This window comes from Carettochelys insculpta, chromosome 9 (assembly GCF_033958435.1).
Source record: "Carettochelys insculpta isolate YL-2023 chromosome 9, ASM3395843v1, whole genome shotgun sequence".
Lineage (NCBI taxonomy): Eukaryota > Metazoa > Chordata > Testudines > Carettochelyidae > Carettochelys > Carettochelys insculpta.
This window is the reverse complement of record NC_134145.1, coordinates 12,149,433-12,168,485: the sequence shown is the minus strand read 5'-3', so window position 1 is coordinate 12,168,485 and position 19,053 is coordinate 12,149,433. Positions and strand designations below refer to the sequence as shown.

At 41.4% G+C, this 19,053-nt stretch overlaps 1 protein-coding gene across 3 annotated transcripts in view; it reads left to right on the top strand.

Moving 5' to 3' along the window:
* GLIS1 (GLIS family zinc finger 1) overlaps window positions 1-19,053 on the top strand; it is a 282,680-nt gene that overhangs the window by 224,491 nt on the left and 39,136 nt on the right. For 2 of the 3 annotated variants that reach the window (XM_075002724.1, XM_075002722.1), the window contains exons 5-6: window positions 11,299-11,460; window positions 17,237-17,347. In XM_075002724.1, the coding sequence (XP_074858825.1) occupies window positions 11,299-11,460; window positions 17,237-17,347 (273 nt within the window). The remainder of the gene's footprint in view (window positions 1-11,298; window positions 11,461-17,236; window positions 17,348-19,053) is intronic. The other variant, XM_075002723.1, reaches the window with a different exon arrangement.

Here is a 19,053-nt window from a genome sequence, read left to right as displayed (position 1 = left end):
TCCTTGAGATATTTTGTATTGTTGGAAAATGTATGATTAACAAGATGGAAAAAAAGACTTCTGGGATGATGACATTCACTTCCCGGCATATGATCTACTGGTACAAGAAGAATTAAATCTGTAAATGTGCATACTTCTGCATTTCCTTCCCCTCCTTTTTTTTTTTTAAACAAGTTTCTTTCCTTTTCCAGACAGGGGAAATTTTGAAGTTCAGTAAATTATAATTCTTATATTAATGATCATTGCATAAGAACAGCCATATTTGGTCAGATTGCAGATCCATCTAGCCCAATATTCTGTCTTCTGACAGTGGCCAATGCCAGGTGCCCCAGAGAGAATGAACAGAAAAGGAAATCAAGTGGCTCACCCCTTATAGCCTCTTCCAGTTTCAAAAAAGTCACTTAATGCAGCACAAAAACAAGTATAGAATTAATGCTGTCCTGAGACTCTTGTAGTCTCAATCAACATGACAGAAGTTCTGGTGGTGGTGCGGGGGAAGGAGGGGGTCTAAAAAGACAAAATGGCAAGAGGAACAGGAATCATAAATAATATCATATGATTACCCAATAAGGCACCTTTCAATCCTCTGAAAAGAAGTTTGTGACCTGGAATCATCTTCAATTTGACATGGCTTATCTTTTTACAACTCCTTGAGCGGTTTGTTGAACAGCTGGATTTGTGTCTACATGGACTACAGATGCTCTGATCGGTTGTTATGCATATATATCTCAGCACCTGTACTGAGATATTTTGTAAACTGGCTTTATTGAGATACTTTTAAAATTGGTTGGGAAGGAAGATTCATGGAGCCAGAAGAGTTTTCAGTCCAGTCCTTCTCCCCTTAACTTTAGCAAGAACAGAATCTATCTGCATATGTAAGGTACTGATCAAGTACCTTTTATTGCAGGGTCTGAGCATCTCCCAAGAATGTTAAAAGTAGTAACAAAAATAAGTATGCTGCTCTTTCTTCCCACAAGTGGATGTTACATGTGTGAGAGAGTAGAGCTTATTATGGGAAGGGTAAACTGAAAAAGTATTTGCTTTTGAAAGTGGTTTGGACTGTGATCTTAACTGTGGGCATGAGTTCCACAGTCTTGGTCTGGTTTCTGCAAAAGGTCTGTCTCTTGATTGTCATTGTCATTGTTCCAGTGCAGTAGGGAGGTCATAACTGCCCAAGAAGTTCGTCCCATGGAAGGATCTGAACATCATGACAATGAATCTGAATTAGACTTTTCAGTCAGTGGGGACAGAGAGCAGAGAATGGAGCTGGTGGAGTGGCTCTTACTCTATGAACTGCGGAACTTTCAAGTCAAAGGGATCTGCTCGTGTTAGTCAAGCAACTCATGTGGATAAGCATTTGCAGACCTTATACTGTAAACAACGCTGTGACCTAAATGTCTCTGTTGGACTAGTTCTGCATCCTTTCTGCACCCTGAACTGTCCACAGTGTCAGTGGTGCTTTTATGAATGCGTGATGGGAACTTGTAAAAATTTACAAAGATGAGGTACAAGGGGCAAAAACAAATCCTAAACTAAATGACGTGTTCACGAAACACGTTTCAGGGTCCTACAGTGTAAGTTACTTTTTCAAAATAAGAGACCCCATTCAACATTAAATGTCATATGTCTAAACTGCCTAAACATACCAAGCAAAGCAAAATATACAAAACAAACAAATGGCTGCGGCGACTCTAAAACTAGACGAAACGGCACATTGCATCTATCCACCATCTTATTTGTATAGTTTATTTTTTAATTTAAGGCTGCATCAGTGATTATTACATGGGAATTTTCATCTTCCTCTGTTAGATCCTTTCACGTTTTTTTTCTTCTGGGCACAAACAATGACACAATAACTGTTGGCAAGAACACTGATGCTGTTTTTACAACCCCTTTACACATAATAAAATGAGAACAAGTAAGGCTTCTCAAGCTGCCAGTCATGCTTGATAGGTTCTAAGACTCATATCATGTAGAGTGCTAGTTTTGCCAGTGTACATTGTCCAGTGCTTCACAGAAAAAAAACGTGGAAGCCCCTCCATTTGTAACAAGTATCTTCTGTTATGCTGGTATAAAGAAAAAAAACAATAAACTAGCTGTCTGAAAGGGGCATCTGAGGATACAATGAGGGCCTGATTCTTTAGGCACTTGAACCACACGAGTCGTTCTGTTGACATTCTTTGCGTGAGTAAAATAATTTGTGTATTTTCAGGATTGGGGCCTCACACTTGAACCATTGCAGAGATGTTAAAGTTATTCTGTTGAATAGTTAACAAAAAAAAGTTTTAAGAAGATAATATCTGGAATACTTCGTTATAGAATTGGTCCTAATCCTGCAAATAGGCATGTGGAAAACCACACTGAGTTTGATAGGACAGCTCACATTGCATACATGTATGCAGGACTGGGCCTTACCTGTGACATTAAGCTCAATGTTGTTTAAAACTTTCATGCTTTTAAAGACTCACGCAAATGTTTTTTCTTAGTCTGGATAGAACACAAATACTTAAAATGATTTTTTCCATACGAATGTATTTTGATAAATATTCATAATGATTCATATTTGGCAATCAACTGGGAAGAAAGAACATTTCATGATATTCAGAAAGACCTTAGATATTTTGACCAGACATAAGATTTCCTATTGATAATATTAAATGCTGTGGAATGAACTGTTTTGGGTTTTCCACCCGTAGGCTGTCTGCAATCTCAGCAGCCAGTATGACCTGCTCTTTCCCATTTAGGTCTATAAATAAAAGGCAGCTTGTTTAACTGATCTTGCAGGAAAGAGCAGAGGTGTATATTAATGAGCTTCTTCTAATGGCACACTGGACCTATTTAGCACTGCAACTGTGAAGCCTTCTCTTTTTCAGTCATAACTCATTTCCGATTAAAATGTCAGTTATTGCTCCACCTCATGGTCTGAGCTATTTAGTTTATAGTTTGTTTCTTCTGATCTATACTACTGACAGACATTCTAGACATGGCTGTGATTAAATATGCTTATGGAAACGGCAAAAATTTGATAATATAAACCCTATTGGGAACGCACTGTTATTCTTCATGATGACATTTTCAGGTGCAGTTAAAATGTAACGTGGAAGAAAAGAAAAACATTTTAAGCAATTACTGTTGTTACATTAAATTGTTTTTGTAAGGAAAATTCTGATGTGCTTAGCGCATTATGACATAATTTGGCATTTTCATAAATATGCATTTCAGTTGGTTACATTCCAGCAGTTGCACTGGTGTGTGAGTTGTAAAATTAAATAAACTATTTAGAATTTATGTAAAGGATAATGACCGTTGATGAACAAATCTGATCACCTAAAATAGTATAATTTATTTGACCCTGGGGAAAGCTTCATATTCATGTATTGGCTTAAAAACCAACTAACTGCAGTGTTTCATTCCTTGTACGCCAATGGCATTATTTCCTATTCATGTTTGTATTTATGTAGGATGATAGTTTCTCAAGTGTTCCTTAATAATCTAAACAAAAAGCGGTTCCAGAAATATAATTATTTTTTATTTATAAGCCTGTTTAAAGGCTTAGGTGGCTTTTACCAAAACAAAGGATTATGGAGCATTTGTTACAGTTATCCCTGGCATCAGATCTCAGAGGGGGGAAAAAGGTATAAGGTACTAGGATTAAGTACTGACAGATTGATACCAGATGTCTGGGAGATACAGCAAGCAGCCTGTTCAGTTGATCAAGTAGTTCATATGATCCCAGTGTTCTTTGGGAACGACACATTAATTCCTTGTAGTTGGATCTTAGAATCTATCCAGCATCACTGATAGATCTTAGTGGCACATATCTGGAGTGAGGCAAAGGTGCCCAGATATCTCCAGTATAGGGTAGGCTGTATGGTCAGCAGACTGAGGCTAAGGTATTGCCAGGGGCAGGAAAGTTACACACAAACAAATATCCTTACTGAATTTAAGGTGGTGCAGAATCAGTGGCTAAAGCTGATGGGACGCAGACAGGGGTAGTGGAGTGGAAGTCTTACTGCTGCTGAAACAGTTTCTTATCAGTACGTCAATGAGAACCAAAGAGAGAAGTTTTTGGCATTTATGTTGCTACTGTAGCTTTGACTGCATAGAATAAGTTGTGCTTCTGGTCTTCCTAGGTTTTTGATTCATCAGACTGTGTAACTCTGAGCATGAACATAGTCCAAGTGAAGTCAGTGGCAATTCTCATGTGTTTCAAGTTTATGGAGGTGCTTAAGAGTTTTGATGGACTGAGACACTGGCAATGTTCCCTCTGCTTTTTCCATGTATGTGCAGATTATTCTCCATCCATGCATGGAATAATTTTTATATGCATCAAGGCATATGTGCATGTGCTCTACCAACAGAAACACAAAACCTAGTGCTGGGCACTCTGCAAATCAGCTGGGTGGCATTTGAATCTCTTCTGAGGAGCCGCATAAGGGCACAGCTTACAGGGAACATTGGACATTGGGTAGTGGAAGTTTTGCCACCAACATCAGTAGGTGCTACATGGGACCCTTAACTAGTTTGCATTATTCAGAATATTTTGGACTTTGCATTTGGTCAGAGATGTGGAGCTAACTAATGGGGGCCTAGAAGTTATATTTTAGGTCAAGATCCTGCACTAATTGATGCTCTGTGTCTCATTCAGGACTAAAATAGCTTTAGTTCATCATAAAATACATATGGGGGCTTAACATGCTTTTATCATATGTGCTTTGCTTATGTATCTGTAGTTGATTCACCTTAACTTTCCTCAGTTCTCCTGTGCAGGCATGGCCTGATGGGAGAATGGAAGGGTGCTATTCTGGGGACTGCAGGACAGAATCTGTAGACTTGAGCTGCATTTTCAAAATGTCGCATTTAAGGAAGGGGTTTTGAGCATACCAGATTTGCCACGATTGTTTTATTTCTCAATAAATTTCAGCACATTTGTTGACCCATAACTTGAAATGCATGCACAGCTCAGGTTGTTGGTTCTGACACTGGTTTCCGAAGTTTTGCAGTGTTTGTAGCAGTTTTTCCTTTTATTTACTTATTTTGTGCTTGTTGAATGGACTCTGACAAGGCTCCTCCCACCTCTCCAGAAGAGATCAAATGTTCCAGGAGGATCTCTGACCAAATGGAATGTCTGAAGTCATAGGTCACTTGTTTCCATCTGGTTTTGAGAAGCATTCACGATTGCTTGTGGGGAGAAAGGTAGCAGTTTTCATAGATACCTTCTGGGTGTGTGTGTGTGTGTGTGTGTGTGTAGGGCCATGTCTCCTATATAGAAACAATAAGCAACTGCCTAGGGCAGCATAATACAAAGGATAGAGAAAGCTTTAGAGATCATTTCATGTGTGAGTGACTGGAAAAGGCAAGTGTCAGAGGGGTAGCTGTGTTACTTTCCATCCACAAAAACAATGAGATGTCCTATGGCACCTTATATACTAATAGATTTTATTGGCACATAAGCTTTTGTGGGCAAAGACCCACATTGTCATGCATGTGATGAAGGGGGTCTTTGCCCACGAAGGCTTATGCTCCAAAAAATCTGTTAGTCTATAAAGTGCCACAGGACTCCCATTGTTTTCATGGAAAAGGCAGAAGCTTTGCAGTTTGCCTAGAACAAAAATACCATTGCAGCTGGCCTAGGCTTGTGTGTGTGTGTTAATCGGTTGTATGCAGAGCTGCCTGCACATCCAAGCAGAAAACATGGTTCACAAAATAAAAATGAATAGTAACAGAGAGAAAGCCATGCTAGTCTATATACTTTCAAAACAAAAAAGCACTCAAGTCGCACTTTAAAGTGCGACTTGAGTGTTTTTTTTGTTTTGAAAATAAAAATGGGAATTCAGGTCTCTTTGTCCATCTCTATGTAAAGGATCCTCTGTCGTCAGTCTGTGTCTGATGGTAAGATCCTTTCTGTCAGTAGCCAGAGCTGTCATTTTAAGGAAGTCGGAGGCCACTGTTACACTTAGCCAGTTTTGAGAAAAACGTAGGGCTAGATTCAGAGCTGGCATCGGCCGGCACAACTCCACTTGGCTTCAAAAGAGTTGTTGGTTTCTGCCAGCCCTGAATTTTCCCCCTAATATTTTACCCAGGCTTCATTAAACTGTGACGTCCTTTTCTTTTGATTTGTTTTCCTGTCTTTGCTGATTACCAAGATATTTGTGTGTCGATAGAAGCTTCCTCTCTACTGTATAACAAGTCGGCTACTTCTGCCCAGTTCATTCCTGGATGCTGAAATCCAGTAGTTTTCTTCATTGCACAGAAGCGTGGGATCAAACATTACAAACGAAAAAGGTGTTTCACCAAGTTCCAGCAGTAACAGAAGGAAAGGTGTCTTTCCTGTCATTCCACTTTCATTGATATGCCAACAGAATGATGCTAGACTGGGATGGTCAGCATGTGGCCTGCAGGCCAGAGTTCAGCCCACGAAGACTTTTCTCCCAGCAGCTGCACCATTTTACCCAAGCCAGCCAAAGTGAGTGTGGGGTGTGATCAGGCTGGGGCAGGGGTCGGCAACTTGTGGCTCCAGAGCCGCATGCAGCTCTTTAAGGAGCCACTTGCAGCTCTCTGCTCTGCCACAGATGAAATAAGGGAACTAAATTTAATTGGTTTACTGGCTGGCAGGGTGGCAGGAGGGATCCAGCTGTTAAAACAATTAAATTTAGTTCCATTATGTCAGCACAGTAGGTGGGGGTAGTAAGCAGGAGAGCTGGGGGGAGGGGTGGCACAGTCTGCCCCTGCTGGAGCTGCAGAGCCATGGTGAGAGGTGGGAGGAGGCAGCCGCCACAGAGGAGCAGTCCAACTAAGTGTGGCTCATTGTCTGAGGTGGGGTAACTCTGGGTGTGGTGGGGGCGTGGCTTGGGACTGAGAGGGGTTAAGCCTGGGGACCAGGGAGTGGGTTTGGGGCTATTTTGTGTTTGACTCCCCAGAACATGTAAAAAACTGCCATGTGACCCCTGATGCAAAAAGGTTGGCCTCCCCTGTGTTAGACCAATTCTTTCACTATCTGTACCACTTCAAACTGATCCTAAGAGTGGTTCCCACTCATGTAAAATTTTGTTTCTGTGCACTAGACTGAGACCACCATCAGGCTGCAATGACCTCAGGTCACTGCTAATCTCAGCTACATTGAGCTGGACTCTAGAGGATGAGAGGTGAAAAGCCCCATATCCCATTACAAGTCCCTGAGCCAGCCAGTTCCCTGAGCTTGGGCCACTGTTCTCCTTCTTTTTTGCCTCCCGTTTCCAGAAGTGGTCCAGCTGCTTGGGGAGGCTGAAAGCAGCAGCAGAGTCAGTAATTCAAAGCAATATGTCATGTTAGCATTTCATATGTGACACAGTAGTATTTAAATTACCCAGCCAAGCAGGTGCTGGAACATCTGCATATCTGGATAGTTTCTAGTACGAGTTGTGATCATTCTGTAGCTTGGAATCACTCTCAGACCCTTTTTGACAGTAAACAAGACAAATCTGGGATTTATTTCCTATCCCAGTGGCCGTGATTGTCAGCCCATCCCTGCTTCTGCTGAATTCAGTGGGAGCTTTGCTATTGATTTCAATTAGGGTCACGCCTTGCTTTGCTGTGTGTTGATTACTCGTTGGAAGTCTGCAGCACAATCCATGTGTATGTGTGAGTGAGAGTGAGAAACAAGGAATATACTAGAGTTTGGTCAGTTGGACTTGGATAACAGGGGGCTGGCCTCAATGACCTCCTGAGGTCTCTTCCAGCCCTAGGATTCTAGGAACTAATGTACACTCTCTAGATGAAATCCTGATCCCTCTGATGTCAATAGCAGCCCTTCCATAGACTTAAGTGGAATGGGGGTTTTACCCTCCCTCCTGTCTTTGAGATCTTTCATGCAAACCTCTAGTAAACTAATATCACACCAGAAACTGTTTTTGTAAGTGATCAATTTAAAATTCACCTCACTCTTACAACCCCTCGGCAGAGCTGCATTAAAGACTAACTGACTCTGTTTCTCAAATAAACCGTTTGATATCCTAACTGGTTGAGGAGGCAACTTCCTGTCAGCACAGGCGGGAAGAGCCCTCACCATTCTGCCAGAAAATGTGTTCCGTATTCGCCCTCCCACCCACACTCCTGCATCCGAGCCAAAATATCCCTCCAAACCTCACAGCCTCCCGTTTAGCACAGAACAGGGGAAAAGTGGCACAGGAATAGGCTGCTCTTTGGCAAGTGGCACCTTGGGCAGCAGCCGTGCTCCCGAGCCCACCCCGGAACTGGCCCTTTGTGTAGCAGTGTTGGGAAATGTCATGTGCAATCCGGTAGAACGACAATGGAGAGTAAGATGGGTGGATGAGGAGAGGAGCTCACCAGAGAACAACATGTATGCCCCAGAATGAAAGTTGGCAGCATTCCTTATTTATTCCTCCTGATTTAATTGAAAACACCTATCGCTAGGAAAACAGTAGAAATGGCTGGAAAAAAAATTCCCAACAGCAAATTTTAACTTTTTGGCAAAATGAAACATTGAAAAATTTCAGCCAAGAACTGAAAAATGTTGGCTGAAAAATTTGATGTCCATAAAAAATATTTCCATGTAGAACTGCTGCCATGGGGCATCATAAAAACATTAATTTTGATGCCTCACACTTGTTTTCCTCTAGGAGCGAGGCTTCCTGACTGTATATTCAATGATGTCCCATAGCCATGCCCCTAGCTGAGCCATTGCCGTTGATAATGGAATTCCCTATCTGCAGAGCATCATGGGAGAGAGATGATGCAAAAACCTGGCCCAGAGCAGAAAATGGGGAAATGGGGCACTCAAAGCACCAGCTCCCAGGAGGTCCTGCAGCCACATTGCCAAACACATTTTTTTCAGCTTTTGACAAAAGTTTTAAGTTTTTGGGTGTTCATTTTTTCAAATCAAAGTCAAAATTTTCCACAAAAAACACAGTCTTTGCCAAAAAATGCCATTTTGCTGAAATTTTCTTTTAAAAAATAAAATCAAGACCCAATTTTCAGCTGGCTCTGGTAAACAAAAGAGAAGGTCATAATTATTTTGTGTCCGGCTTTTAAAGTGCTGGCGGTTAGATCTTATTAGTACATGTGATCATCCAAAATTACATGTAAAGATGTATTTGTAAGACCTTAGGCCTGTGAGGTATAAGTTAAGTGTCTTTAATTTCCATTAGCACTTCATAAGAGCAGGCTCCTACTAGTGTTACAGTAGTTACTAAATGGAAAGGCATACAATAAATATATGGCATGCAGTATTTGAGGAGAAAGTTCAGCTCCAGTTAATACAATCTTGGATGAGCTTAAACTTTTGCAAAATGCAACAAGCAGCTCTAATGTATCCTTGGCAGTCTCCTTTTACTTCTTGGAAATATCATTTACAGTACAGGAACGAGAACCAGATCTTCGGTTGGGTTAAAACTGTGTGGCTCCTTTGAAGTTTATGGAGTTATACCACTTTACACCAGCTGAAATTCTGGCCCATAGAATTTGCCATGCCAAATCAGATATTTGGCATCCAGTTTTATTTACTACAAGAAGGGGAGTTTCCTTCTGTTTTTTGTTGTGTAAAATAGGGACCAGGCAAAACATCTGGAACTATGAAATGTAACAGGCTTTTAAAAAACAGCTGCAGTCTTGTCTTAAAGCAAAGCGAAACAGAGGAACTTTTTTCAGAAGTGTGATTATGTACTTCTAAGAGAGCAGTGAGTAATGCTGCAAAAAATACAAAGTACCAGGGTACTTTTAGTTGATTCTAACCACATGTCTTGGGATGGAAGGCCTTCGGGGTCTGTCTTGTTTTTTGCATTTTGTCAAAAAGATACACACACTAAACGCTTTCATATCCGGAAGCTCCCGGACCAGGAGGTTGCTGGATATTCAAATATTCTGGATAATAGCGAGGTATGCCTAGCAATGCATAACACTAAAGAAAAGCAAGATTAGATATTAAGAAACAAAAATGTATGCAGAGTACTTTATTTATCAACAACTACAGTAGCATTGTACACTGTAAACTTATAGGCTGTGTCTTCACATGCCACTTCTTCTGTAAGTGGCATGGTAATGAGTCATCTGGAAGATGCTAATGAGGCACGGATGTAAATTTCCTGTGCCTCGTTAGCATAGGGGCACGTGATTTAGAGTCTAGAAGAAGCTCTTCCAGATTCGAAAATACATGTGCAGACTTGCGGCCCATGGAGATCTTCTGGAAGGAAGCCCTTCTGGAAGCCCCCAAAGCTTTGAGGAAGAAGGGGCTTCCAGAAGGAGGGTTTCCTTCAGGAAGACACCCACGCGTTACGTGTCTGCACATGTATTTTGGAGTCTAGAAGAGCTTCTTCTGGACTCTGAATCACGTGCCCATATGCTAATGAGGTGTGGGAAATTTACATCCGTGCCCCATTAGTATCTTCCAGACAGTTCATCGCCATGCCATGTCCGTAAGAAGTGGCATGTGAAGACACAGCCATAATGTATTTGCTGTATTTGTTTGTATTTACTTTCACTAGACTGTACTTATGGAAAACGTAACCAAAATTTACTTCAATAATCCTTTTTTATTTATTTATTTTTTAATTTTGCAAAAACAAAAGCTGATGACCAGTTAGGAAATGTGATTAGTCCAATTGGTTAATTCAGCCCTTCCTGATATGTATCAGACATCAACAAATTCTGTCATCCCATGCTTCAAACTTCAGATTAGCATCCATATTAGAAACTGATAAAAGAAACCGTTCTAACTACTTAGTTTTATCATGCAGGAGGAACCAGAACAGAGGTTCTGGTGCTTATGTTTAAATTATTAACTCGACTCTGTATTTCTTTTACAGCAATACATCAGTATTTCAGCCCGAGAGGGGTTGATGTTGAAAGGGAACACAAATTGTGTATAGGATCACAAACATCCCACCTTGCCGTGCTCTGCCTCCCCAGCTGGACAGCCGGCTCGTTCTGCTGGCCCTGGCTGGGCAGCTGTCCTGCTCTGCTCGTCCTGGCCAGTTGGCCAGCCCAGCAGCAGCCACAACAGCTGGCCCCAGCTAGGCCACCAGTTCCTCAGCATGCCAGTTAACCGAATGGGCTGGTTATCCGGGTGCTGGATAACCCGGCATTTACTGTAATAATATAGTATTACCCATCTGCATACTGTGTCTTTCATGAGAGATGAAATTAACAGTACAGAATGCGGTGTTTCACCAATAAATTTCAGCAGATGTTTGAGTTTTGCTTGATTTATTACATGTCTAGCTTGGGCTTTACACTGTACTCATTGTGACTGCACATGGTTTATTTAAGAACGCTTTACTGAAATGTTTTATGGCTTTATTGCAGTTTGAAGGGTGCAACAAGGCATTCTCTAGGCTTGAAAACCTTAAGATCCACTTGCGAAGTCATACTGGAGAGAAACCTTACCTGTGTCAGCACCCTGGCTGCCAGAAGGCTTTCAGTAACTCCAGTGATCGGGCAAAGCACCAGCGTACACACCTGGATACTGTAAGCATTACCTTCTTCCACATTATCCATTGCACAGAGAGTTTAAGCAGGCTTTGTACTGGATCTACATTGACACTGACATCTGGCAGCTTCCTTTTCATGAAAATGCCTCAATAATAAGGAGTGAAGGGAGAGGTGTTATTGTTTTTCGCTGCATTTTTTAAAATATCAGAGAATTTGCAATTTTAATCACTGAGGATTAAATTCCATTACCATTACTGAAACTGAGGAACATGTTACTCTGGGAAAACTTCTGGAGTAAGAAACTGCTGACTGTGAGGAAGTGCTTGTAGCATAAGGTGCTCCTGAGTGAGTAGAAAAGGCGCGAGACTTGGAAAATTGTCACTGTAAGAAATTCAGTAGTTTTCTTGCTTATTTTGACTAAGTCTGAGCTAAATGACCACAGGAGCATGGCAAACAGCTTAAGAGATAATAAATTAAGGGGAACAGTTTTGTAAACCGCCTCTCAAAAACAGGTAAGAATGTATCAACCATGTGTGATATGTTAGTAATGCTAAGAATTAACTGCTCTGAAAATGAATCATAAGTACCAAGATCATCTCGCACCCAGACCTGGGAGACCTTGACTCTCATGTTCTGCTTTTCTTGTGCTTCTACACAGCACATGGGGCCTACTCCAAACCCTACAGATGTTAGTGGGAATCTTTCCAGTGACTACAAGGATGGGCTTTAGATCAGACTCAGGAAGAGCATGCAGGAGAGAAGACTATCCGTAGTGTGATTCTCAGAAGTGGAATTTTATTGACCTAAATCTGCACTGGGAGAATCTGGAAGACACAAAATGTGCCTATCTCCTTGATCTCTGATAAAAAGGCCATATTAGCAGGCCCATATCTAGAATGTTTGGGTTTCTGACCAACTAGCTTTTCATCAGGTTTTTTTTAAAGTAGCCATTCTAAAACATTTAATTTATGCTGAATTTCCTCGAAACCCTGATATGATTAATGCATCGATTTTTTTTTTTTTTTTTTTTTTTTTTTTAAGACGAAGTAAACAGATAACATAGGCCAATTAGGTCTCCAGGCTAGAGCTTGTGCAGAGTAACAAGAGTTTTTCCTTTGTCTTTTTCAAAGAGGTGAATATATGGCTTAATGTTTGGCCGAGTGTTTATGAGGCAGACCTTTTGAGTTTAATTGATATTTACTTTTTAAGCAGCTACGCATTTCAGACAGTGCAGCATTAAGGAATGCGTAATGTACATTATGCCTTCCAAAAACAAACAAGTAAGAGAAGCCAGTCAGTCACATTTTCCAAACCCAAGCACACTTACAATAACAATGTTTTATTTATTTGAAAGTCAACCTGAAATATTTGAATTTGTAATTAGTTTTAAAAATGTCTCTTTTGAAACTGAATATACTGTATGGGATATACATTTTTGAAGTTTAACTGTTTGAAGTTATATATGATGTTTTTATAAGCTTGGCTTGCCAATGGAATATCATTTAGTAGAACTTTTGTACAATTATATAGTATACTGAACAAAATAACCCAGAGTTCTTATATCTGTTGATCTGTGTTATTGCAAAGAATCTCTAAAATTAGCTCTCTTTTCTTTCCTTTTCTCTGTTTCTTTAACCTCTGAAATGCTCGTACATCAGCACAAAGGTACAGTAATAATTTTTGACTAACTTTCCAAAGTTTCTGAAACTGTTATTCACGCTTCCCTGTTGCAGATTCTTTGAAATTCTCATTATGTTCATATTCTGCCGAAACTAACATTCATTTGCCTGCTTCATTTAAAACCTGTTGTTTTCATTTAGTATTTTGCTTCTTATAGAAAGTTTGCCTAAGCAATTAAGGATGCATGCATGTTTTTACTGTAAAGCCATTGAAACTGGTATCTGGCTCCTTCCTGTAAAGGCTGGATATAATATTAGCACAGAGCATCCGGAGACCCCTTTTTAAAACTAAGATCATATCGAAGGACCGTGTGAATGTCCTAGCAAAAAGATTTAGATTATTAAGGACGGACATTTTGTCAGTCTAGTTTCCCCATCACTAATAGCATGACCACGGCTAACAAAATATTCTGCTGCTTCCTCTGTTAAGGAATTTGTTAAAGTTTTGTATACTCCATCCTCAGGAGTCTGTTCTCTATTCACTAGCGACTCTTAATAAATCTACTTTCTTATATATGTTTCTGGGTAGGTATTGTACTAACCTTTAAGGCTTTGAGTTGGTGAATGATCCTGTTATTTCTTTGGCAATTTCCTTCTAGAATAAGGAAGAGAACTACTTATCCTCTGGAGGCACTTAGAAAGAAAGGGGATTTATATGAATGCTTATTTCTTAGGGAACACATTTGGTATTGATTTAAAACTCCGTATTCGGGTCAATCCATCATTTATCTTCTCAGAAAGGCGAATATGTAAATAATTACAGTGACCTGTTTGATTGGGTTGGTTTGATCAAATAACTGAAATTACTAGGTCATATTTCCCCTAGTGAAAGCAGAATTAAGGAAGTTATCTGTGCTGCAATTAGGAAGGGTGTCATCACTCTTCCCATGCTGCTGAAATTCTTTTTATCTGTACGAAGCTGGAGCAACTGGGCTTTGTCCAAATGAAGTGTAGGGATTAATCTAAGCAGAACCACAGCCTGGGATTGCTGTTCCAGATGGCAGACTGCAGAACCATGTCTCCATCGCTTTCCTGTGCATGTGACCTTCTGGGCAAGTGACATCCCTATTGCCATTCTGCTGGCAGCCCCAGTCCCACTCCTCTCTGGCTGCCTTGACAAAGGGCTTAAGTGGTACAGATGGGCTTGAGTGCACTTTGCACCGCAGGTGAAAGTTATTGTGTTGGAATGCTTTCCGTGGAAAGAGAAGGGGTTCAAAGTTGTGACTCTGAGGTCAGCCTTCGAAGGGGATCATAGCACAAAGGTGAGAGGCCAAACCAAACTTCCTGTGGGAGAGCACTGAACAAATTTACTGGCACGTGGATGGAGGCACTGCTGTATAATACTCTGGTGTGATGGGTGAGCAAACAAGTGTGGTCTACAAAACCACGGGGAGGGAGAGCAAAAATTAGGCTCCAGTTAGAGACTTTGTGAGGCTTAGCATGAAGTGATCATTTGTTGCCATCTGGTTGTGACCAAGCAGCAGTCACAACATGCTAGCTGCCTAGTCATTGGTCAGAATTCATAGGCATCACAGCAAGGAGAGGTTTAAGGATGGCAGCACTGATGTGAAGTAACAACACAACAAGACACAAAAGGGGGTATAGGTGGGGAGTAGCTACAGGATGAACTGCTCTTGTCCAGCATCCTTGGGACCTGACACATACCACACCAGAGAATTTGCTGGACCATGGGAGGCCAATATTGTCTAGCACATTACGAACACTTCCACAGCTTACTGGGCTCTTAGTAGACATTTACAAGTAAATTAGAACTAAATAACAGCACAGACCACTGAGAGTCAGGACTGATGGCTGTCAACAAAGTTTATGGGACCACCAGAAACTTGGCCGCACCCATGATAAGTGGTCATCAGGCTACCTAAAACCATGCTGGATTACAGGTGTTGGACGAGAGTGTACCAGACTAGAGAGGTGCAACCTGTAGTAGTGAAGATCCTTTAAGATAAGAATCCAAAGCTTGTATTTTGTGGAGTGAAGGAACTAGCACTGCGACTCAAAGGCTATGTCTACAATACAACGATCTGTTGACAGAAGTTACTTGCGGAAGAGATCTTCCTGCAAAACTCCTGACAGCAGACCATGTCCACATACACAAGCCAATCAAAAGAGCAATCTGCTCTGTTGACAGAGAGTGGCCAGACTGCCCAGTCGCTTTCTCAACAGAATGTCCAACCAGAAGCTCAACAAACAGGGCAGCCTGGTGAACCAGAAGCCCTGTCTGTCGACAGAGGGCCTCCCGGAATGTCTGCACAGCTTTTTTCTTGACTGAAACTGTTGACAAAAGTGTTATTCTCCATTGCAGAGGAGCAGAACACTGTCAGTGGAAGTGCCAGGTTTTGTCGACAGACTGTAGACAAAACTCATTTTGTGTGTAGATGCTCTGCGAGTTTTGTCAACAAAACCCCAGTTTTGTTGACTAAACTGCTTAGTATAGATGTAACCAAAGGTAGAGGTGACAATATCACAATGAGGGTCCAGTCATTTGACTTTGGCAATAACACATTCTTTGAGCATTTGCCCAGCAGTTCAAAGATTGTTTTTTGTGTGTCAGGGCCAAGAGATGGTGGCACAGCCAAAAAGGGGTCTTTGGTCAGGCTTGCATTAGGTGGGACGCTACCAGGAGGTCCCCTGTTCTGTTCTAACAGGAAGGAGTTTCCATGCCCTCCAGACAGAAGTGTTCTCTTCCCTCTGGTACGAAAAAATGTCTTTCTGCCATGTGAAAGAAATGCATAGAATTTTAGGGCTGGAAGAGACCTCAGGAGGTCATCAAGTCCAGCCCTCTGCCCAAAGCAGCACCACCCTCAACTAAATCATCCCAGACAGGACTTTGTCAAGCCTGGACTTAAAAACCTGTAGGGATGCAGATTCTACCACCTCTGTACATAAACCATTCCAGTGCTTCACCACCCTCCTGGTGAAATAGTTTTTCCTTATATCCAACCTAGACCTCCCCTACTGAAACTTGAGACCCTTGCTCCTTGTTCTGCCATCTGTCTACTACCAAGAACAGTCTTTCTCCATCCTCCTTAGAATCCCAATTCAGGAAGCTGAAGGCTGCTAACAAATCACCCCTCACTCTTCTCTTTTGCAAACTAAATAATATCCTATCCTTCAACCTCTCCTTGTAGGTCATGAGCTCTAGCCCCCTAACCATTTTGGTTGTCTTCCAGTGGGCCCTTTCCAATGCATCCACATCTTTTCTATAAGGAGGGGCCCACAACTGGGCCTAATGCTCCAGATATGGTCTCCCCAGTGCTGAATAAATCCATCAGAACAGCTACTAGGCTTTTCTTACCACTGGAAGATCTTCATATTATACCATCTAGGAAAGGTAACATCTGTCAAGTACCATTCACAATTGGAAAGGACTAGGTCAGCAATGCTGGATTTTTTCTATATAGATTGATTTGCTGTAGTTTAGTGGTGTTTGGGTGAATATACATTGTGTAAATATGGTGTCTGTTGTTTAAAACAGGAAGGGGAGGAATGTGTGAATGCACTCTAGTGGTAATGCCTTTGGTTTTGTTTTGCAGCATACGTGATACTGTGTAAAACCAGTAAGAAGTCAGAATCAGGAACCAACCTTTTTTCTTTCTTTTTTGGGGCAGTGGGTGAAGGATGATACTTAGATGGTTGCAATACCTGGTTATATACTGAGTGAGCTGTATGCAAAGTAGATACCTCTCCAAGGAGGCAAAAGGTAGTAGTTTTATATTTGCAAAACATGGGAATACTATGATGATCTCAAAACACTACTACTTACTTCTCATTACGATGTAATGCAATTCAGTAATCAATCCTCAAAAGTGTAAGAGCAGAGATGTGTTATGTGCGCTTGATACTTGGACAGACTTCAGAATATGAGCTGTCATTGCTGGTCTGTGTGTGCCACAGCTGGCCCACAGCCAGTCTTGTTATACACAGAAGTATTTGCAAAAGTAGAGGTTGCAAGCTGAGCAAACAGCTTGGGGTTTTACAATATGTTTTCACATAAATTTGAGTCCCTGGCTATTTTGTATTGTAATTGTTGAACACAGGCTGTGTATTACAAAGGAAGGTGCTTATGAAAGCTGACCTCTTTCCCTTTCTTTTTCTTTTCCTTGCATTTACAGAAACCATATGCCTGTCAAATTCCCGGGTGCTCCAAACGCTACACGGATCCGAGTTCCCTGCGCAAACATGTGAAAGCTCATTCTGCCAAAGAACAACAGGTGCGTAAGAAGGTAAGACCATCGACCAAAACCATGACATGCTTTAATGAACACTAACTGAAATTTCATTGATGTGTGTTTGTTTCTAATTGATCTATGATATGTGGGGGTGGAGGGGGTTCAAATCGGGATTTCACTGTGTTCTTGCTAGGTGAAAACTGAACTGCCGTTTCCTGATCGGTTTTAATCTCTGTGGCCTTTCGGCTTAGCATTTTCTTAGTGTAGTGCTTTTCAGTTCTGCTTTCCCCCTTGCAGGAAGTGGTTTGCTCTGCATTATTAAAGTAGGCCTTTCTTTCAAACACCCTCACGTTCCTCCTTCAGATATTTGACTTGAAATTCTGCTCCCATTCACACCTAGGTCAAAGGAGTCCCTTAGTTTAGCTCATTTAAAGTCTTGGTGAATGCCATACATGAATAATTTATAGATTTCAGGACTGATTTGATATTTTAGTAGGTTGGGGGGAAAAACCCACTCTCTATGAGTCATTGGACCTGGGTTTTAAGTGCATTTGTAGAGAATTTCAAACCCACACTACGTGTTATGTATTTATTAGTATTCCATCCAGTCCCAAACATGTTTTTGTTTTTAAAACATGAGCTTCTGTGGGTTCAGTCCTGAATTTGTTGTCATTTTTGTTCTTGGAGCAGCACATTCAGATCAGGACCCTGTTGTGGTAAGGCTTTGTATTCCAGTTAATGAAAAAAGGGTGGCTGCCCCAAAGAGCTTACAATCTAAGTATATGAGAGGAGATAATGTGGATACAACAGCGAATGGGATGTGGCAGAACATAGGGTAACAATAGTGATGTGATTAGAATAATAACCCACAGACACAGCACACCAGCTACCTAGTCAATATTCAGCATGGTTGTGGGCATCACAACAAGAAGAGGTTTAAGGATAATGAAGTGGATGGGAAGTGACAATGGAGCAAGACACGAGGGGATATAGGTATGAAGCAGCTAGTAGTAAAATGCCTCAAAGGTAAAGACCAGAAGCCTGTATTAATGGAGTGGAGTGAAGGAACCAGTGGAGGGACTCGAAAAGAGAAGTGACAGTGTCACAGTGGAGGTTATTTTAGTGGCAGAATTTCTGAAGGGACCAAGGAGTACAATAGGTATCAAGAAAGCAAGGGAAAAAGTGGTTGCAGCAGTCAGGATGGGGGAGAATAAAAGCCTAGATAAGTTTTCATGATTTTTGACAGAGAAAGAGCCAGGATCAGTTGTGGCACGGAGGAAGAAGAGACAGATGCTTTGCAAGTGGTGCAGATGCGCATGTCTAGGAGAAGCCAGAGTCATTTATGGGCTTCAGTGACAGGGTGTCTTTATCTGGTAAAATGCCCAGTAAAGTTCTGAATGAAATCTGGGTATTGTCTGAAAAGGAGTGAGGCCCACATGGTCTGATCCTCCTCTTCTTGAGGAGTGGCTGGGAACAGACTGCTAACAAAAAGGTACTGCAGCGAAGACAGGAGAATAAGTGACTGCAGCAGAGTTCCTCTATCCACATACCACCTGTAGCTCCCAACGTGGCATTTCAGATGCGCAGTTCTACGAGTTCTGGTGTAAGGGGAGATGAAGAAGGAAGGCAGCAGAGCCAGGAAGAAGATGGCTTTCTGTGGCATCATCCTCCATGACCTTGGGCATTTCCCGTACAAAATAGCTCTGTCAGCAATATATTATGTGGAAACACCCTCTTGCTCCACACCCATCTTTCCTGTG